The 21735-nt window shown below is 34.9% G+C and overlaps 1 protein-coding gene across 5 annotated transcripts in view; it reads right to left on the bottom strand.

Moving 5' to 3' along the window:
• Positions 1–2875: 2875 nt before the first annotated feature.
• CCSER2 (coiled-coil serine rich protein 2) overlaps positions 2876–21735 on the bottom strand; it is a 186406-nt gene continuing 167546 nt past the window's right edge. For 3 of the 5 annotated variants that reach the window (XM_045783491.2, XM_045783492.2, XM_045783495.2), the window contains one exon: positions 2876–7708. In XM_045783491.2, the coding sequence (XP_045639447.1) occupies positions 6887–7708 (822 nt within the window). In that variant the 3' untranslated portion in view covers positions 2876–6886. Of the gene's footprint in view, positions 7709–20567; positions 20701–21735 lie in introns of all 5 variants that reach the window. The other 2 variants (XM_045783494.2, XM_045783493.2) reach the window with 2 other exon arrangements.

Here is a 21735-nt window from a genome sequence, read left to right on the forward strand (position 1 = left end):
AACCATCCATAATCCTATCACTATTCTTAACTATTGTTCTTTTATCTAGGTCTTCATAAGCACATATAAATTGGGATTGTCCTGCATTCACGGCTTTGTTACTTTGCTTTTGTCCCAGTTATGGTGTGAGTACTTTGAATAATTGTTATAATGTGAACACTCTATTTTTTTAAGACATTAAGAGACAGTCTAATTATTTTCATAGTGGATTTTCCTATGTGAATAATTTAATTATCCCCCTCCTGTCAGAAATTTATCTCCCATTCTTTTAAATCACTCTTTGTATACAAAGGTATATAAATGGCCTGCCATTCTATTTGCCTCACTCTACTTGCTAGCAAAGGTCAAGTTTTCATGTTTCATTATACTTTTGTCTGTGGTTGGTCCATTCTGCAACTTCAGTAATGTTTTTTAACATTCACAAATGATTGTAAGTCCATGGTCTCCTCTCCTCCCTTAAATTCTTGGGGAGCTCTGAAAGGCAGCTTACTATGCTCCCATTCCGCAGCCCTCAGCCCAAGCTCCCTTTAGAGGGAGAGCAGCCAGACCAAGATCTAGGGTTCTCAGGAAGTCCTGAGATGAGCTGCCTAGGTCAGGCCTAAACCCATTCCCAAAAGTCTCCTCTAAGCTCTGCCTAACCTTGGATGTTTGAACCGGACTGCGGTAGCAAGGTGCCTGGAGTACATGTGTTTGCATCTCAGCGTTAGTCTGGAACACAACTTAAGAAAAACCATGAATTAATAATTCATCAAAGATCCTCTTTTTTCTTTTCATTGTAATTAATGAAAACTACTTTTAATTTACATTACATAGATGTAACATTTCATCTAAAACTTGTTATCAAAACTCCTTAGAACTCTAAAGTATTTTGAACTAATCATGTCCTTAAAAAGGACTTAAGTTGGTTGAATGTATCATTACCCACTACATATTATGTGATAATAATTTTTACCTGTAGTTGAATAAAAAATTCTAACACAAATGCACATTTGCCAAGGGAGAATGGTTTTGGAGGTAGCCCTCCACTGTTTGGGGATCTGTCTGTTCTGCTGTAATGTGATCTCTTCCATAGCAGGAACGGTCTCATTCCTCCGCTACAAGATCAAATCCAGGGTTTGGCACACAACAAGCATTTTAACAGTATTAATTGGGAGGAATCAAAGGAAACTGATACCTTTTTCACTTTAACAGATGAACATTTTAGATGTATTTTTGCAGAAAACTATGATCACCTAAACTATTACCAAAGAAGCATTATTCATACTCAAAATGAATGCCTGAATAAATTTAGTGTGGATTAGATCAGATGACAGGTCACGTTCCCAAATCTGGAAAACAGCAGTACTGTTCTTATGGTTGGGAAATCAGAGAAAGGCCTGTAAGAAACAGTTTCTCTTTTGTTTTTTTTTTAAAACATGGATGCTAATTTGAGGATTTTGGGGGAGGAATTCATGAATGAGGAAAAGGCTCTTCCAGATGACCTAAATTTCTCCAGAGAGATCACACAGCAAAAAATGGCAGGTAACCAAAAATATCAACTAGGCCATACTAGATTTTGTATGTATATGAGAATGGGACAGAAGGAAAATAAAGCCTGGGCATGAACTGTGTGAACTGAATGTTAGACTTCAGGTAGACTTCAGAATGTGAGATCCTATGGGCCAAGGTCTAAAAGGGAAGGTGATTTAAGAGAGTTGAGAAGCCTCAAAATTAAATCCTGACTGATGACATAAGAAAGAAAGGGCAAAGATTTTAAGAATATTTGATATGGCTAAAGAAGGAATTCCTGAATCAAATCAGATTATCAAAGGGAAATGAAGGCATGTAACCAATAATTAATACAGAAGCAAAGATGTGAATAGTAAAAGGCAGTTAAAGCCCAGAATGGAATGAAATGAGGGGAAAGGAGTTTTCCTGTTACGTTCTAAACAAGATGATGAATAGGGCATTCCTGCACAGGATTAAAATCACCTGCAGCTCCTTCAGCTCCATGAGGCAGGAACCACATGGTCTTCACCTCAGTACACCCAGCAGCTAGCACAGGGACTGACTTCCGTAAGATATCCACAAAAATTACTTAAACCCCATTAATAGAAGGATAAGTCAGATTCAACTTCTATTTGTCTTTCTGTGGGGGGGAAAAAGGATTTTCAGAATGGAAAATGTGGAATGAACACGAGAAACAAATGAAATTACTACACTTGATAACAACCTGAAAAAGAAAAATTTGGAGTTAAACTAAGAAAGTATTTGCTAATAACTCAGAGGGCTTTAAAACTGATACAGATGTCTTAGGAGGTGGTAAATGTCATTATTAAATTTATTAGTAATGAAATTTCCTTCATTCTTTTTCCAGCATTTATAAAACCATTTGGAATTAATATCACTGCGTCAACTTTTTATATCCCATTATATGATTACCATATAAATTGGAAAATAAATTATAAATGCCCTGTTCCTTTTGTTCCTAAAAACTACATAAAATTTCATTAAGCCCTCTTGTTGCTTCAAGCTTTTTAATGTATGTTATGTTTAAAAAAAACAAAATAATTAAAATTATAATGTCTGCCTCTCTTATGCAGTATTCTCACTCAAGGTGCTAATATTTTAAGTAAAACTTATGTTATCCCAATCATTCGTCCGAGATAAAGCAGGCATTTGATTAAAACGGAAACTGATGTTTAGATCACTTACAGAGTCTGTGGAAACAGTACACTATTGTTCACCTCCTACTCAATCAGGGCTCAGAGTGTGGTATGTGTGTAGAAGGGAGCATGTAAAATGACACAGTTTGAAAATCACCCGAATGAAGAGCATTTTGGATCTTTGTGGAAAAAAAAGATATCCAAGAAAAAATACACTATGGAAGGCAGTGTTGAGGACAAGAAAACTTTTATAATTATGAACTTTATTTTTATTTACTATGCCAACATTTTCAGGGAAGAGACTTTACATCCAGTTTTTATAACTCATTTTACAAGCAAATTCTAATATACAGTATTTACTCTGGTTTTTAAAATCAACGGGGAAAACAATCCTGCAGGTATTAAAGACTGTGGTGTTTTTGTTTTTAATTAGTAATGACTTAGAGACTTTAAATTCGTAGGGTATTATTTTGTTATGGTGACGCTCTAACGAGGAGAAAGTGGGTAGCTTTTCCCCCAACACAGTTAAAATAGAAGATGTATCTTTAATTCATAGCATAGCTGTAGATCGGCACCCACCATCATAATCATTTATCCAAGTGTATTCTTTCAAATTGCTGCAGCAGAAAAACCGAAGGGAGGTGTGGAAAGAAAATTAGAAAATGTAATTCAAGCATCAGAATTAAGAAAAACAGCAAGGCCATCATCCTCAAGGAAAAACATCAGGTACTGGTATTACAGCTATAATTAATTTTCAGATGTGTGCACAGGCATGCAAACATAACCACCTGAACTAATTTATACACACGAAAACGACTGTGTAAGAGGAAGAGTAAACTGAAACTATGCTGCAGTCTTACTGAACTTCATTGCAAGCCTAGTTGGTGACTCCAAATTACATCATCAGTGCCCCAGAGACCAGGAAACCATCATGACAACTCTGCTCAGAAATGAAAAGTACACTTCTGTGTCTGTAACAACCATCTATGCTACAGGAAGACCAGAAGTGACAGCTATGGGAGGGATCGTGTTCCTTGACGCGCTGAGTAAAATACTTAAGGGTACCATGAAACATTCAAAGAACTTAGTGCTTTAATGAGTAAAGTGACATGCTGAGGATATAATTCTGTGAAAGGCTGTACTTCAAACAGCAACAATTATAGAGAAATTCATTTCAACAAAGAAAGCCACGCCCAAGAGGCATTTCGATATTTCAGGCACAACTCCAAGCAATTAAGCTCATTTAAAGTGCAAATCTGATACTTTCTCTCATTATTCAGATTTTTACTTGTTAAAATACTTACTAAGTTCCCTAACATCTATATAAATACAATGAACATAGTCTATATGCCTGAAAATATTGCACAAATTAAAATGAGACTCCAAAAGAAAAATGCTAGAGGGTCTCAGTTATTAGAAACATTCTAGATGATATAACTATATAATCCTTTGTTTAATGCCTTAAAATCATCTGCACCTGTGCTGATTAACTCCTTAGGCCAAGCTTTCGCTAAAGAATTTGATGTACATCCATCCCATCAACAGCTGAATGTCTAATTCTACATGATCTATTACTTTTCTCATTCACAAATGTGAAACTTCACCAACCCCCACAAAACTTTTTCTTCAGGATTTACAATTCATATACTGCAGCCATCTTCACTGAAATCACAAGAACTCAGGAAAAAAGTGATCTGCGTTCCCTTAGAGGAGGATTTTGGCACAGAGTTGACTTATAGAAGCACTAAACAGAGATCAAGCCAAATCTGAGAGTGATCCCTGATTATTCAGGTGAGTTAGAGCCTCACCTCATTTCTGACTTAATTACTATGGAGTAGTTTTTAAAGAAATACTCATGCAGTTTTAAAAAGCAAACTGCAGGCAAAACTCGTTTTGTACAAGCATCCTAGATTTTTTTCTCTTAAATATATTATGCTTCATAATTATATTGCTGAGCCAAGACTAAGGCTCAACAAAAGCACAGAGAAGTTGATAAACTGATGGGTTACTATTTCTATAAATTCATCAGGGAGAAAAAAATAGAGCAGGAAAAAGACTGGAATAAACAAATTGCAGGAGTCAACATTTTTATATAACAAAGATATTTCCCTCAGACTAGGGGGTCAAAAATTAAGCAAAAGTTTTGAACTTTTCTCTTAAAGGCCTACTTGTAAATAATATTTTACAAGAGTCTACACCAACTTCTAAATAAACCCAAAACCAATTCATCAATGTTTACTTTAGGAAAATACAGTGTGATAACATCCCATTTGCAATATATGAGATCAATTTTCTTTGTCCTTCAAGATGATACACCACATGTACCCACTTACAGCTGCCAGACATCACTTCTTGTCTCTATGAACAAAGAAGAGTTTGCTGAGACGTCTGAGTACTTTACACTAATAATATCTGGACTACGTAAAAATCTTTCTGACTTTTAGAGCTTCTCTGACAAAAGTGCTGTTCAATGAGACTATGGTACTAGATTTGTGTTGCTCACCTGTTACCAAATCCAAGAATGTTTTTTTTTTTTTTTGTATCCAGTGAATGGCAAATTCACTGAATGGTCCTCTGGTAGGTAAGGGAAGACTGCACCAAAATGACAGTGAACAGCTCTTCCTAAATTTCCACTAAAGCACTTGCTGATGTTTTCCTTAAAAGGGGCAATTTCACCAGTGTACATTTTTTAAATGAAATCCCTAGAACTCTGAGTGACTAACTTTTTGGTCATAATCACTTATGATACATTTTTGGTCAACTGATCACAAGAAAAACTGACTTTGTAAGAGGCTGTCTGAAAAACATTAATTCTAATTAAAGCAGCAACAGGTGAGCAGCCTAAAGATGACATGATTTGGGAGAACAGAGGGCAAATTTACTGAACCATCTGATGAGTGGCCCGCGGCATGATGGGGTAGTGCATATGGTCCCCTTGGCGGTTCCCCAGCTACCTTCCTAGAACATTAAGATAGCTTTTAACACCTTTTAATAAAACACAATGTCCCCTCTCCAATTCTATTTTTTGTCCCAAATCTACTTCTCAAGAAACTGCCATTCAAACACACTAACATAAAAGGGAAACCTGGAAAACTCAGAAAAACAAAAACTTAAGAATTCCAGCTTTCTTAAGATAGTCTTACTTAAATTTATAATTATTCTCAAAATATTTTAACTGTTTTGCTATAGAAAATAGTTTCAATTCTGTGGGGTATTTATAGCTCATCAAAGGTTTGTGCAAACATTTCAAGTCCATTATTCCAGTCTTCAGATATTAGCAGAAAGTCAATAAATATAAATATCATAATAAAGACTTAATTTAAAATATAAGCTGTGGAACCTTAAAACAGCTATCACGGATCCACATAAGCCTACAGGGCTCAAAACAATTACCAGCCAAACTCTAGCACCAACAACACATGTTACAAAATGAATACATCTTCAGGTACAGGTTTCAAGATGTAACCCAGGCTTTCCAAAATTTATGGAATAGCGAAAACAAATACAAATGGGGTGTGTGTGTGTGTGTGTGTGTGTGTGTGTGTGTGCACATGTGCACGCACGAACAAGATGCTAAAGCAACATATAATTGGTTTTCATATCACACGAAACATTTTTAGCCAGGGGAATTTGGTAAATAAATAAATACTGAGACTAACTGGCTGATCCTAGCAAGGAAAAATAAAACTTACATAGACTTCCCATTAAAAGCCTGATCTCTTTTATTCATCACAAAGCTTTTGCATAGACCTTTTGAATACACAAATCACTGGCCAGAATTTTACTCACAGTCTACCATCTTCAATTATCACCGTATCTTTAGTTAAAACAGTGACCATATTCACAGGAGGGACAAGTGAAAAAGAGTGAGGCTCTAAGAACCACATTTAATACAGACCTTAAAAGGACTATATGAACAAAAGCACATTTCTTGCCTGCTAAGTGGAATATTATGAACTTTCTGATGTGCAGAGGGATGGATAACATGATTACAGCCTTCTGCAGGCCTCTGAAATGGGTAAGCAAACTTTTGTGTTTACCTGAGACAAATATGCTCAAATGCTGTGTACTTCAACCAGGATATAAAATGGAAGAGCCAAACTATTAGAAGCTTCCACATTTTAATTTTAAGATTTGCAAGCTTTCAATGGAACCTCCATCATGGTAGCAAACTGCACGTAAAGCTATTACAGAACAGACTGTTTTTTAAAAAAACAAATTGGCAGGTGATGGCTATGCATTTAATGTATCTTTGGTTTAGGAAGACGGGAGTATCGATTAGAGGCCAAACAATCCCCAGAATTCAAATTGCCGTTCAGATTCTGCATGATTTCTTTTCTTCTTGTTAGAGGCCTTGGGATGCTTGTCTTGGCCTGGAAGTTTTGAGGCTCTAGTTGGGAGCTGCTTATTTGTTTTTGTCTGAAAGAGCCAGAAGGGGGGCGGAGCTTAGATGCTTTTGGATTTGGATTACTTGCAAGATTTGTTTGACTAGATGTTGGCTGAAGTTTTGATGAATTCCATGGTGTGATTATTGGTGACTTTTTACAAGTGGGAGTCCTACTTGGAGATGATTCAGAAACTGGAGGAGGTACCAAAGAATTTGAGATGGCTGGCTTACAAAGCGGTAAGGATTTGGGCTGGGATGTGTAGCCCTCCAGTGAAGACTGATTTTTTCCAACTCTCTTAGTCTGGTCTACTGTACTTGACTGGGGAAGCGTCTGAAGGGAAGTAGGTACAAATTGCATGTCACTAATTTGATTATTTGCCGAATGATAAGGCTCTTGAGCATTCGTGGTCATGTTCAAGTTTGCTTCAGAAGGTGTACTCTTAGTAGCCACATCCTCAGCGAATTGTGGGCTTGAAGAAAAAGGCCGGTCTTCCAGACCATAGCTGCTTTCTTGCTGTAAGCTGTGTGTAAAGCTTTCATCCAGATGTGCAACACCCTGCTGTATGCCCTGGACTGTGCATTCACTGTGGGCCTCGATATGTTGCGGCTTTATTAGTTTTCCCTGGGCGTGGTCTGTGGGTCTGGGAAGGCTGCTGGAAGGCTGTAGTACTTGAGGCTATTAAAAATAAAAACAACATTAAGCAACAATTCACTTTACAAATGCCACCCAGAATTTATATAAGTTCCAATTAGGCTGTGTTGATACTTACATTTTAATATGAGAAGTATATGGGTTTTTTAAATAGAAAAATGTACTGTATGGTGACTAACATAATATAATAAAAAATCATTATTAAAATAAATAAATAAATAAATAAATAAATAAATAAATAAATAAATAGAAAAATAAATTGCAATATTCAAGTGAATTCATGAGACACATACAAGAGTGATAATGCAAACAAAAAATGATACAGGCAGTAAACACTAAACAAGATTCTAAATCAAACAGGAAAAGATAAATCTTAAAGTACTTATTTATTATAGAAAAAAGATTTCCTGCCTTGATTCATTAAGTATTTAAAAATTTATATGTAAGATGGCTTGACAGAGTATCTATAGCACTTTGATTTAATCTTCAGAAGCACAGATAAAAACTATGACCATTCAGAATATTACCCATTTTAAAGACTTTTTTTTTTTTTAAAGGAAAGCTGTATAACACTTTATCACACTTGGCTAGAGAAAGTATTAATTTAAAAGTGTCAAGGTGCTGTACTTCTATCAAGAGTTAAAATTACCAGCAGATAAACAAAGCTTAGATTGATTATATTCTCCGTTGATGTGAAATTCTAATTATTCAAACAAAAACAGGTCAATACATTTAGCTAATACTAACCTACCTTTAACATTCTTGTTGAAAAGTTTCAGAATAAAGTGTTTTCACAGCTTATTTGTTCTGTCTCACTGCCATATGAGGAATCAACTAAGGTTCTGGTAAATGGAAAAGACTTACCCTGCCCAAGAGTGAACATTCATTTAAGATTTAAAATGATCAGTCTTTTGAATAACAACTGAGAGTAAAACGAATTTGAAATTACCTGTAACTTTTTTTTTTAAGATTTTATTTATTTATTTGACAGGCAGAGAGATAGCCAGTGAGAGAGGGAACACAAGCAGGGGAAGTGGGAGAGGAAGAAGCGGGCTCCCATTGGAGGAGCCCAATGTGGGGCTTGATCCCAGGACCCTGAGATCACGCCCTGAGCGAAAGGCAGACGCTTAACAACTGAGCCACCCAGGCGCCCCTGAAATTACCTGTAACTTGGAACTAAAGCTGAAGCCTACAATAGCAAAACTCTTTAGGCCAATTTGCCTCACACACATTTCTCTGGAGCTCACTGTGTGATTATATTCTATATAAATCAGAGTAAACATGCAACTCTTGGGCAGTCAGTAAAGAAATATGAACCTTAAAGTTATCTTTCAATGGCCCAGATTAAAGTTAGAGTATATGGGGCAAAGCCTACTGGTCATATCCTATTACAGGGGAGGTTATTATCAATGTATAAACACACTACACATAATTTTCTACTAAATAATGTGGGCCGAAAATATAAAAAAGTTTGCCAAAGGGCTATGAAACATAAACTTTAAAGGGTCAGCTTTTACTAATAACTTTTTTTTTTTTTGCTACACTAATCCACAAATAAATCTACACAGTATCTCTAATTTCTCCAACAAAAGGGGCAAATCTATTTATACTGCATCATTCATGTTTTGTCACTTTTTCACCTCCTTCACCAGTATTCGATGATGGCTGCTGGGGCCAGGAGTCAGGCAAATTATGGCAGGGTTAAGATGACTGCGAGCAAAGTTTAATGACTTGTAGTTGGAGGGCAGGCCAGGATGACTACTCAAAATTCATACAGAATATGTTACATTAAACTCTTATTTTAGAATATTTAAAACAAATAAGCCACCTCAGTTTCTGCTTCAAGCTAAATTTACTAAACTTTAAAGTCCAATGGGCATTTTCGCAATAAATCCCCACAGAGATGAATAAACTGTCCTTCAAAAGAAGGTACTAAAATCACCAGGTAATGACAATTAGCTGGGATTCCCTAGAAAAAAATGACAGTTCCAAAGTGATCATACATTTTAGAAAAATTACTAAAAATATACAGCGGGACGATATTAAGCAAAGCAAAATTTACCAAAAGGAAAAAAAAGCAACCAAAGAAGGGAAAGGTGGCAGCAAGAAATGGCTGATTGAAATGGGGATTTCCTTTCCCTTTTCACCTCTTTTCAAAACTTTCAAAAACATCAAAAGATATTCTAATCTTGGGTTAAAAATCACAAAGCAACTTAAGACCTTTGAAAATATGCATAACAATTGAGAAATGACTTTATTGTAATATGCTTATTGCTAGTGAGAAAAAAAGTATAAACATGTGCTATCAGCTCAAAGCATAAAAAGGTATAATTTCCTAATTAAGTAATAAACTTATCATTAAGATAACCAAACCTCCAGAAAAGGGGCACTGTGAACTGTAGATAAATTATCCATTTGTACTGATGATAGTTGTCCCCCCTTATCTGCAGGAATAGGTTCTAAAACCTCCAGTGGATGCCTGAAACCGCAGCTAGTTATGAACCCTATATTTTCTATGTTTTTCCCTAAACGTACATACCTTTGATAAAGTTTAATTTATAAATTGGGCACAATAGGAGATTAACAACAATTACTAATAATAAAAGAGAAAAGTATAACAGTAACTGTAATAAAAGTTATGTGAATGTGGTCTCTCTCAAAATATTTTATTGTACTGTGTTCACCCTTCTTCTTGTGATGTGAGATGATAAAAGGCCTACATAATGAGGTGAAGGGAGGTGAATGATGTAGAAGTTGTGACATAGCATTAAGACTACAATTGATCTTCTGACAATATGTCAGAAGGACAATCATTTGCTTCCAGATGGCAGTCAACAGCAGGTAACCAAAACCATAGAAAGCAAAACGGTGGATAAAGCAGGGGGACTACTGTACTTTTATTACCCAGCTGACTATTACTGCTTATCAGAGAACTAAATGCAAGTACAACAGGAAGTCGTGCTGCCTGTATTAAATGCAATAAAGCTCCATATCGAATATTAAAGAATTAGGAAATAATCAGGTTTTTAAAAATAACAAAATTTTTAGTTTTCTGAGAGTAGGTTAAACAATATATAAAAAACACCTATCACTTAATTACAGTGAATAAATTAGTGGTTTCTAAGTGCTTTATAAATAATGCAGATTTAATATTTTTATTAAAAGTTATTTTAGTGGTATGATCTAATTTCCCTATCCCCAGATAAATGTCCTGTTTTATTATTTATTTGGAAACTAGTTTGGAAATCAATTCCACCACTGTAAGAAAAAAGTCTCTCGAAGAAGATGAAGAAATGACTACAGGGAGGATCAAGAAAATGACTTTTACAGGCGGATGACTGTGTAGAACTGGTTATCCACGAAGGACTGAATTGTCATTAGCTACCTGCGGGCGAGTTAAACAACAAGCTGCCTCTTCACCTCTAGTAAACAAAGCAAAGATGCGTTCTGATAGCCTGTTGTTTGCAGCACAATTTCCCCCAAATTCTAAGCATGCAACTGTATTAACATAAAGGCAAGATATTAACAATTCTTCCTGCCCACATTCATTACTGATTCTATGCCCTCAGACACCTTTAGAATGAATTCTAAATAAATAAATAAAAAAGATCCCATATTCTCATGGATAATAAGACTAATAGAAGGAACATCAAAGACCATTCATTTTTTTTAAAGGTCTACAATATATTATGTGTTGTACTAGGTATAAAAAAATATGGAGCTGAATACAATGCTGTTCCTATGGAACCTAGAGACCTAGTGAGGGAGATAGGTAAACAAATGACAAGACCATGTCTCAAGCATAACAATATATGAGAACAAAAAGAAAAATTATGCCTGATTGTAGAGGTCATAGAAGGCATCCAAGAATCACAAACATCTGAACTGAGTTTTAGGATGAGTTAAGAATTTGCCAAGTAGACAAGAAGGGAAGAACATTCAGGGGAGAGCACCAGTACATGCTAAGCACAAAGGCAAAAAAAAAATATGGTATGTTCCAGTAACTTCCAACTGTTAGACTGAATTTGGAGATCACAGTGTTGGTGGAAAAGCACAGGCAAGTGCCAGCTCATACCTCCCATCAGGCTAAATGGTTCTGACTTTATGCAGCAGATAATGGCAGATGCTGATAAATTTTAAACAAAGGAATCATAAGATCCAATGTGTATTTTACAATGCTATTTTGGTAGAATTAGTGAGGAATGTACAGGAAGGGTGACTGTAGGCAGAACAGCCAGGCAGTATGTTATTGCTAATAGCCCAGATGATAAATTATAAGGGTCTAAAATTAATATACTGAAAGCAAAACTGGAAAGGATTGAAAGGTTTTTTTTAAAGGTGGTCAGGCAAGCAGCTGTTTGGAAGGAATTCAAGACGCGTTACAGGTTTCTTGCTTTGGAGATGCATGATGAGGTCCTAATCTGTATCCACCAGCCCATTCATTTCACAGCATCAGCAGCCGAAAAGACTCAGAGGACAAAAGGAATCCCACCACCTATTGAGGGGTGGGGCAGACTGCAGGAAATATCCTGTAGTCACAAATAAGTAGAGCTTTAGTACTCCATCCTTGCAACTTTCAGAATGGTTGGTTACTGAAGCTTCAAAATGTGGGCACATCCCCAGGCTTGAAGAGCTAAGCGCTTCTAACTAGACCCAGTAATTCCATGTCTTACTTTAGTTAGATACATAAACCTCAGCACACCATTCTGAGAATTCTCAGAAGCAATGGTTACAGGTGTCAAGGTCAAGAGTGAGAGCGGCACTACTGGATAACTGTGCAGGGGACTGGTAGGATCTTCAGTGACAATCTTAAACATCTATTCTGGGCTGCCTACAAAGATAACCAGAGATACGAGCTCCTTACAGGAATGTGCCATGTTTTATTTGTTGTTGTAGTTGGTATTCCTAGTATTTGGCACATTGTAGGGATCAAATACATATTTTCTAGATAAACTAATAAATAAATGAAATTAATAAGTAGTATATTCCAAAATTGCTTCTTTGGTAATAAATGACCAAAATAATACTTCCCTATTAGGTCAGTGATAAATAACCAAATAAAAAAAGTAAAAAAAAAAAAAAAACCTGATGAAAAAGAAATCTTATAACAGAAAAAAAAAGTTTTCTTTAAATAAGTTTGGGGTTAGCATAATGATTAATGTTTAGAAGGGCAGCAGGAAGAATTATAAGTTAACCAGAACACAGCACCTCTCATGACCTACTAGCTAAGCTACAAATATTTTTTATCTGGAGATCGACATTTCTGGATGAAATAAGCTGGGAAAACTATCTTAACAAGCATTCAACTATTTTCCATTTCTAATCCTAATCATTAAATATGATTATACATGTAAAACATGTAGCATAGAACCTCCTAGCACATCAAAAGGGCTCAATAAATGTTACCTATGATTATTAAAATGTGTGAGAATGATGAATTCAAGCCATCGCCCTTTTGTAACTGTGTTTTGAAAAAAGGGGGCAAGTTTTATAGCAGTATCCTAAAGTAGTGGCTATAGAATAAGAGCTTTCCAGGCTTCAAATAAGTATTTCAGTCATGTCAGTTATATCTAAGTGTTTTAAATCCATAGCAGGCATATCTGATATGATATAGAAGTCAAGGTTCCTTAAGTACCTTCCTGAAGATAAAACAGAGCTAGGACATGCAAGGCACTTTAAAGTATAGAAAGAATTTATATATGGCTATATGGAGGAGCTAGTACAACACAATACTGAATCACTTAGCTTTTGGAATCAGACTGACCTGGGTTTGAGTTTTGACTCCATCACTTACTATTGGTGAGTTACTGAGTAAATTATCTTACTACTCTGAGATGGAATTTCGTAATTTATAAAATGAGGATAATAACAGTATTTACAACTTACTGAATTGTTTTAAATAATAAATGATAACATGCATACCAAATTGCTTAGTATAGTGCCTAACACATTATAAATACTTGAGAAATGCTATATTCTGGGCTCTGAGAGAACAGCATTTCCCTTCTTCGAAGGGTGAAGAGTCAAACACTAAGTTTGCATGTAAGTTTGCATGTGTGATCTCTAATTATCACAAGAGCCTCAGGGGAAAGTACTGTCTCATTTATGTAGAGAGTAAACTGAGTTTAAAAGAAATTAAGTAACATATTGAAATTCACATACTTTAGCAAATGGTAAAGCCAGAATTTGAACTGACAGAGAATTTAAAATGCAGCACTAAAACTTTATTATTCTGTGTTACTTGGGTAATTCCAGTGAGTTCACAGACTTTCAGAATATGTAGTATAGCAGGAGGATTATTTTAAAAAGTTAACAGGCAAATTCAATACCAACATTCAGATACAAACTTCCCGGATAATACCCTATGTCTTTCTCAGCTGATCTATCCTACACAAGATAAGTTTCAGACACCAAACTCAAGCCACACTATGCAGCAGTATTTTGGGAAGAAAAAAAAAAAAAGGTCCAAGTGACCTACTGGAGGAAATACACTGAACACAAGGAGAGGCAAATTAGCACTCATCACTGAGAAAAACTTCACCTTCACTGTTTCCTACCATTTCAAAGATTTCTAGCATTAGCATAAGAAAAAATACTCATAGCAGTTTCTGTAAACATTTTTTCTAGAGTTACCAAACGATAAGATGCCAGTTAGAAATGTCAAATCCCGACTGAGAAAAATATGTCTAAGTGTGTAAGGTAGAAAGCAGGAAATGTTCTAAAGCATAATAATGCTACTGCGTAGCAGACAGGAATTACTTAAAATTATTTTCTTGGTACATAGAAGTTTATTATTATTATTATTATTATTATTATTATTAAATACATTTTAAAGGCTAAAAAGGAGATGGAAATGGAGCCATCTGTAACATGCCTGTATTGTCATGCAGGCTCTGACATGCATCATGCAAACTGGGAAAAAAAAACAAAAACAGAAAGTGACTATGAGGAAGGTGGTAGGAAAAAATCTGAAATTGTACTGTACCACGCTTTGTCAGAGAAGTAATGGACTAACTTCTCAACTCCTTGCCAATGGCATAATGGGAGAGCAGAGACAAGAAAAAGACAGGACAATGGTGTCAGAGACCACACACAACACCAAGGAACTGCCATGACTGGGTATAGCAGCCAACAGTATTTGCTTAGCTTTTGTTGTGTTTTTCCAGGCAGTATTATTTTATTTAGTATATTTATGTAAAATGAAAACATTTTAAATAAATTTATACTTTCTTGCTAAAGAGGTTTGCAAGTTAATATAAATATTCATAACCACAGAACAGTATATGTAAAACTACTCACACTTAAAAGGAATCACTTGAAGAATCTTACCAAATAAAATATTGAAAGGGTTTTGACACAATTTAATATTCATATTCCAAAGATCTAAAAAGGTTTAGCCACATGTAATCCCTTACGGAGCAAGTAGAAATTATTTCTTTAATAATTTCAGAAAGCCTTGCACATTATAAACTAAATACAATTCAATATTAGTTTACTTTTATTACTATTGCTGCATTGAAGACCAATTAAAGTATAATCTGATCTTCACGTATGTCTGTCTTAAACATGATGTTCTAATTTATAAGGGAAGCTCCACACATCACTAGAAAGATGGAAGACATGACTGGATCGCGAGTATAACTAGATGCAAAGAATTTTGCTCTGTAATTTACATGAACCCAATTACAACTTCCAAAGTTTTCTAGGAACTAGGAATGCTCTTATTCCTCTAGATCTCAGAATGATGCCTCTAGATCTTAGAGAATTTAGAGAAGATAACTGATTGATAAATAGAAATTACATATAAACAAATTCTGAGATAAGGAGTTCAACAGCTTTTCTAAGTTGATCAGTTAACTTCCTTAAAAACTATCAAACTGATTAATATTGACTTAAGTAATAAGCATTTACAACCGAGGCACAATCAGTGTGAGATGCTTATGTTCATGAGTCTTTATCTCTAAGACACAGAACTCATTAGCATTTAACCTCTGGGATTCAGAGTAGTTCAGAAAACAAAACTAAACATCATAATAGTACCATTCCATTGCTGTGACCAATATGCATGGTATATTTATCCAGAGTACGATACTGCAGGCATTATGGTACAACAAATACGGCTAACAATTTTTCAATCTACAGAGCAGGTTGTTATAAAAGTCTTATGCAGAAAACATCAATTGCTGTGTTTCTCATAATTACAAAGTGCCCAGAGAAACTAGTTTATGGGGCAGCCCCCTGGACCATGAGTTTAATGCACATTTCCAGTCAATTAACCAATGACTAACATAAACAGCACTTGAAATTAGCTACAAAAATGGACAGAGTGTCATATTCTATATTATTTGTTCAGTTTTTACTGAGTTACCCTAGTTTCCATTTCACTGAAAATATTTTATTTTTATGAAAAGTCACTCCCAGAGCTAATTTCTCATTAAAGCACTGAAGCTAATGCTACCCTTACATACAAAATTGATTACAGTCACATGGTAGAGCCAATCAGCTTGAGCCACATTAATGTACACCTTATGAACATGTTTGGCAGCTCAACAATACACATCAAGTGTTTTCAGAAAGTGCACAACCCTCTGATTAAGCAACATCCTTCCAGTAATCTATCTAAGAGAGACGGTGAAACTGATATATACACAAGGATAAATGGCATTGCAAGGATATCTCTATTTAATAGGGAAAAATGGAAACATCAATGCCAACAACAGGAAAAGATTAATTATAGTACAGCCACACAATAATGTATTATCATGTACCCATTAAAATGGTGCTTTTAAGAAATATTTACTATATTGAAAATGTTGATATAATGATACTATGTGAAAAAAGTAAAACAAAAAATTAAGAAAATATGAGAGTATTATATGTTCTAAGAGAAAGTACTATTTCATTCAACTTTTATCTGAATTTTAAACACACTCACATGTTTGTTGGGCTGTTAAGTACATAGTTTCATTTAGTAAATACACACTGGGCTGTGATATAAAATGAATTTTAAGTGTCATTTGTCAAAAAGGTTTGTGAAACATCCCCTGAGGGTTATAAGAGAAGGAGGAGGATATAAGACAATGTAATCATCATCCTTAATGTAATTCTGGGTGGAATAGTTATTTATTATAATATAAATTTAGAAATCAGGCAATGCTAATGCTATATCAAGAAACTGCCAAGCTATTAAGACATAGGTAGGTGCACTTATATTATTTTTGTTGTTTAAAAACAATTTTGTCTCACCTAAGTTACTGCACATTAAAGGTAAAGGTTGGTAAGATTTCTAAATTCTTCCAATCAAGGTGTTAAAGAGCAAATTTAAAAGTCTTTTTAGGCATGACAAGAAATAGGTATTACTTCAAAATACACTTTTTGAAAAGTCAAGTCCTCCTAAAAGTATATGCTCTGACAAGAAGTGCGACTTGAGATTACTATTAGGGCTTTTTACTTGCCAAAAGCAATTACCTTTATTAAATTTTCCTACTATGAGGTAGGTTATTTATCATTCCTAATTTTATACATTGGAAATCAAAAAGACTAAACTAATGTTAGTTAAGTCAATTTAGACAAAAGCTGAAGTCAGGACAACAAGAAGACCCCTTCTATGTCCAAAGGTAGGTATTTTCTACTAGACCAGAGAAAAATTCAATTTGAAACTGGAAGACAAGCAAGTTGAGACTAGTAATATACTCAAGAAAAGAAATGGAAGTCACAATTTCCTGACAAAAAGAAAAATATGTAAAAACCAGGATTTTCCTTTTTTCTCCATTCTTCTAGAGATATTCTTAAATTCAGCAAGAACATCCTTGGCCAATGCAGCTTTCCTAAGTGACCAAAGCTAAGCACTCCCTGTAAACATTAATTATTTCACTCTTCACATATCCAGAACAGGCTATCTCATAATGCTGGAAGGTCTACCATTCCTATAAATTAAAAACAAAAACAAAACCAGATTGTCCTTACTGAAGCCTGCCTGACTTTTGCATTTAGAAGAAAAGTCAGTTCACTTATGTTGATGTTCAAGAGGGCCTCGAAAAGAATTTATTAATGAAACAGATTATAATAAAGAAGAACTCTCTCAACTATCTACCATCACTTACAGAATTAACCTCTCCAAAAATCAGCCCTAGGAATCACATACTAACTAAACATGGAGACAAATATTATTTTACTAAATATAAGTTCAGTGTAGGAAGGGGGAGATCTATTCCAAACCCTATGAAAACCACTGGACTCCATACCTTTCTTTTCTATATATTTTTAAAAGATTTTATTTATTTATTTGAGAGAGAGAGCACGTGCATACATGAGCAAGGGGAGGGGCAGAGGGAGAGGGAGAAGCAGACTCCCCACTGAGCAGGGAGCTTGATGTAGAATTCGATCCCGGGGTCCCAGGATCATGACCTGAGCTGAAAGCAGATGCTAAACTGACTGAGCCACCCAGGTGCCCCCTTTCTATATTTTAGAAAAATTAAAAATATTCTTTAAAAAATTAAATTTCTGTATTTTAGATAATTTACATATAATTCTATATTTTATATTCTATAAAAATTCTATATTTTAGAGAAATTTAAAATATCTTTAAAAAATTAAAATAATAATAATTTTATTAGTAAACTGCTTTGGCTGTTCTCAGCGTAAATCCAAAGTAGTGTAGTAGTTCAGAACATGTTTTTCCTCTAAAGGAACCTTCCCCACTCAATAAGAGGTATCAAAAAGCCATTAATAAGCCATCTAATTATCACTTTCCACAAACAGGGTCCTACAAGTCTCAATCATCAAGTTCCAGGGCCAGTTCTCTTAGCTATGTAAGCTGTCTAGAACCTACTCAAGAAAAGACTCCAATATGTATTATCTTCTGATAGGTGGCTAACACATCTATACTCTAGAGAACAAAAACTTTCTCCTTACTAATTTAAAGATGAGGAGAAGGAAGTTTGATCTACAAAAGCCAGAAAGATCTTGATAGTGTTGCAAGACAGTGCTTCTTCACAGTTGGGAAATGGAAAAGGCAGCTCTAACCCAAGAGGAAAGAAGGGAGAAACATTTAAAAATGGAGGGCCAATGACTCAAGGGAGGGACAAGAAAAGTCTAAAGCTTTGCAAATAAGAAACTAGTGAAATGAGTGTTTCTAAGAAACATGTTTTAAAAATAAACATAGGGGCGCCTGGGTGGCACAGCGGTTAAGCGTCTGCCTTCAGCTCAGGGCGTGATCCCGGCGTTGTGGGATCGAGCCCCACATCGGGCTCCTCCGCTATGAGCCTGCTTCTTCCTCTCCCACTCCCCCTGCTTGTGTTCCCTCTCTCGCTGGCTGTCTCTATCTCTGTCAAATAAATAAATAAAATCTTTTTTAAAAAAATAAATAAATAAAAATAAACATAAATCTTTGTTTTCAATATGACATAATTAACTTAAACTTCAATTCCACATTATAGCTAGCTGAAGGGAAGGAAAACGAGGGAGAAGAACGGTAGGGTAAGAGGATAGGAACTAAAAGGGAGCTATAGTAAATTCAAGGAAGGGATGTTAATCTGAGGTGAACCTGTCAAACCATGCAATTTACTAGCTACAAGCCTAAAAATATATTATTACGTTATAGCTGCCCTTTGAAAGTCGGATTAGTTCACTAGCGTTTTAAAGTAATTTCTTATGTGCTACGAATACTTAAATACAGAAAGGAAAGAGAAGTACTTGAAGACAAGAGAAGTAAAAAGGAGGCCTACAGAAGTGGTAGGGGATGGAAAAGGAAGAAGAGGAGAAGGAAGAATCCCTCTTCTCATTGCTTCCACTAAAGAAATTAACTTGCTACTAAATAATTTGACATAAACACCTATACAAACTTTCTATTCCATTTTCTTTTAAACAAAAAACACACAAGGGAAGCAGAGGCATAATAGCTAAAAAAATAAATAAATAAACCTCAAACCTTGTCTCAAATTCATACTGATACCTCATAATTTTGCTTCATTCAATAAATGAATTTTTATTTGAATAAATCACATTTCTTAATTTTAACTGCTTAAAACTTTGGGACCTTTGATACTTCACATGGATAAAGATAATTTATGAAAAAATTGATCTGAATCAAAAATCAGGGTAAATCCATGCAGGAGGCATGAAAGTGACTGATTGACAATAGTAATATCTCTTTTTCATTAATATTAGCTTTTTTGGGTGACTTTTCAAAAAAGATAAAATATAACCAACTTACCAGGTATACTTAAGTACATAATATAAAATAATAAACACTGTTTTGGAAAGCAGATTCAATGTAAACAAAAATTTTTTTAAGTCAAACAATTACTAAATCATTAGAAATGTTAGTAAACCATGCATATTCAAAAGCCATTTTCTTCTGTACTGTAAAGCAGCTGATGAATTACAAAAACATATTAGTTGTTAAAAAAAACCCCTTGAAATGATTAAATTAGAGACTTCTTTTAGATGACAGTGAAATGCAATCAAAGCTTCTTGATTAGGAAATATTTAAAGAAATGTGCAATGGTCTAGTAAGCCTGCTCCCTCAAACAGTATGCATCTGTCCATGTCACTGCAGATAGTGCGTACATTTTTGAAGTAGCTAGATAAAAAAATTGTTATTCATATATCTCAAGGTCACAAAAAAAGAAAATACATTAAAGGCAGATGCATGTCAGTAGGTCTAGGGTCACTGGCAATAGGTTTAAATAGCATTAGAATGAAATTAACTTCAGATAGTTCTCCTAAAGGCTCTAAGTAGAAGTCTATTCACATGCAGTCAAAGGAAGGGTTAATTAAGAGAAGAGAGCCCAGGGAGTGCTGGTTTAGCACATGCCTGCAGGTCACTCTGGACAGGAGATGGGGTGCTGGGGGAGGGACAGGTCATGCAGAAGGGAAATACCATGAATGGGAAGCCAGAGCAGGATAGGAGTGAGAGACACAGACTCACTCTGTCTGCGGTGCGGCGGAACAGTCCGTGGGATCCCCTGGAAGGAGCCCTGCCAAGGAGAGAAGGAGGGAGCAGAATACCCACCCTGTGCAGAGAGAGACAGGGTAGGGAGGTATAATAAAAAAGGGAACCGAAAAATAGAGAAACCAAAGTCATACTTTAAAAAAAAATAACAACAATAGTGTTAATAAGAAGACAGATTTCATTTTTTTAATATATGTAGTTCAAATGATTAAAAATACATCATAATTCAAACCTAGGTATTATTCATATATTTAAAAAATTATTTTCCCCTAATATTTATAGTTAATGCATAAGAAATGAAATACATATTCTTTCTGGTATACATTACATTTATCATCATATAATTCTTTTTTAAATAGCAGATTCCAGTCTTTTAAAAAAGTGAAAGCATTTAAAAAGGGAGATAGACTTTTAAGTGTTAAGCACAGAAACTGTATCAATTATAAATCAGGCAACAAAAAACTATCATACGAAAATTTTTTATTTCTTTTTAAATCATAGGTTTTCAGAGGATTAGCAGGTAAAATAAAGAACGCTAGCTGAAGATAGCAGAACCAACACAGCATTAAAAAGACTTAGGATGTTCTGAGAGTGAGTACTGTCAAGAATGTGACATACAGGCCACAGGTTAAACATGCATGCTTTTTAATATGAGTAACTTATGGCTTCTTATATTTACTTAATAACAGGTTATCAGAATTGGAATACATCTGCAATGGCATTTACTTTAATTTCCTCACTTTCCAGATAAAACTGGGTTATCAAGAAAAAAAATCTGTTCAATGTCTCACAAATAGAACCAGACTGGGTCTCAGGTCTGTTCCTACCACCCTCACCAACTGAAATATATCCACAAATAAAACTATTAAAATACTAACAAAAACAATATCCACAAACAAAACTATTAAAATACTAACAAAATCATCAAGGAAAATGAGCTGTACATCATTATCATACCCAGTTCAATTTTCAAAAGAAAGTCTGCATAATTTTTCAAATTAATCTGACATAGAAATAATTTATTAGAAAATTACTAATGTAGTTTTATTGGTGTTTACAGATTTCATAAACACTCGTCCAAATAAAATTTTTTTCC

The sequence above is a fragment of the Ursus americanus genome, chromosome 6 (genome assembly GCF_024610735.1).
Source record: "Ursus americanus isolate L20-20 chromosome 6, mUrsAme1.1.p, whole genome shotgun sequence".
In the NCBI taxonomy this organism is placed as follows: domain Eukaryota; kingdom Metazoa; phylum Chordata; class Mammalia; order Carnivora; family Ursidae; genus Ursus; species Ursus americanus.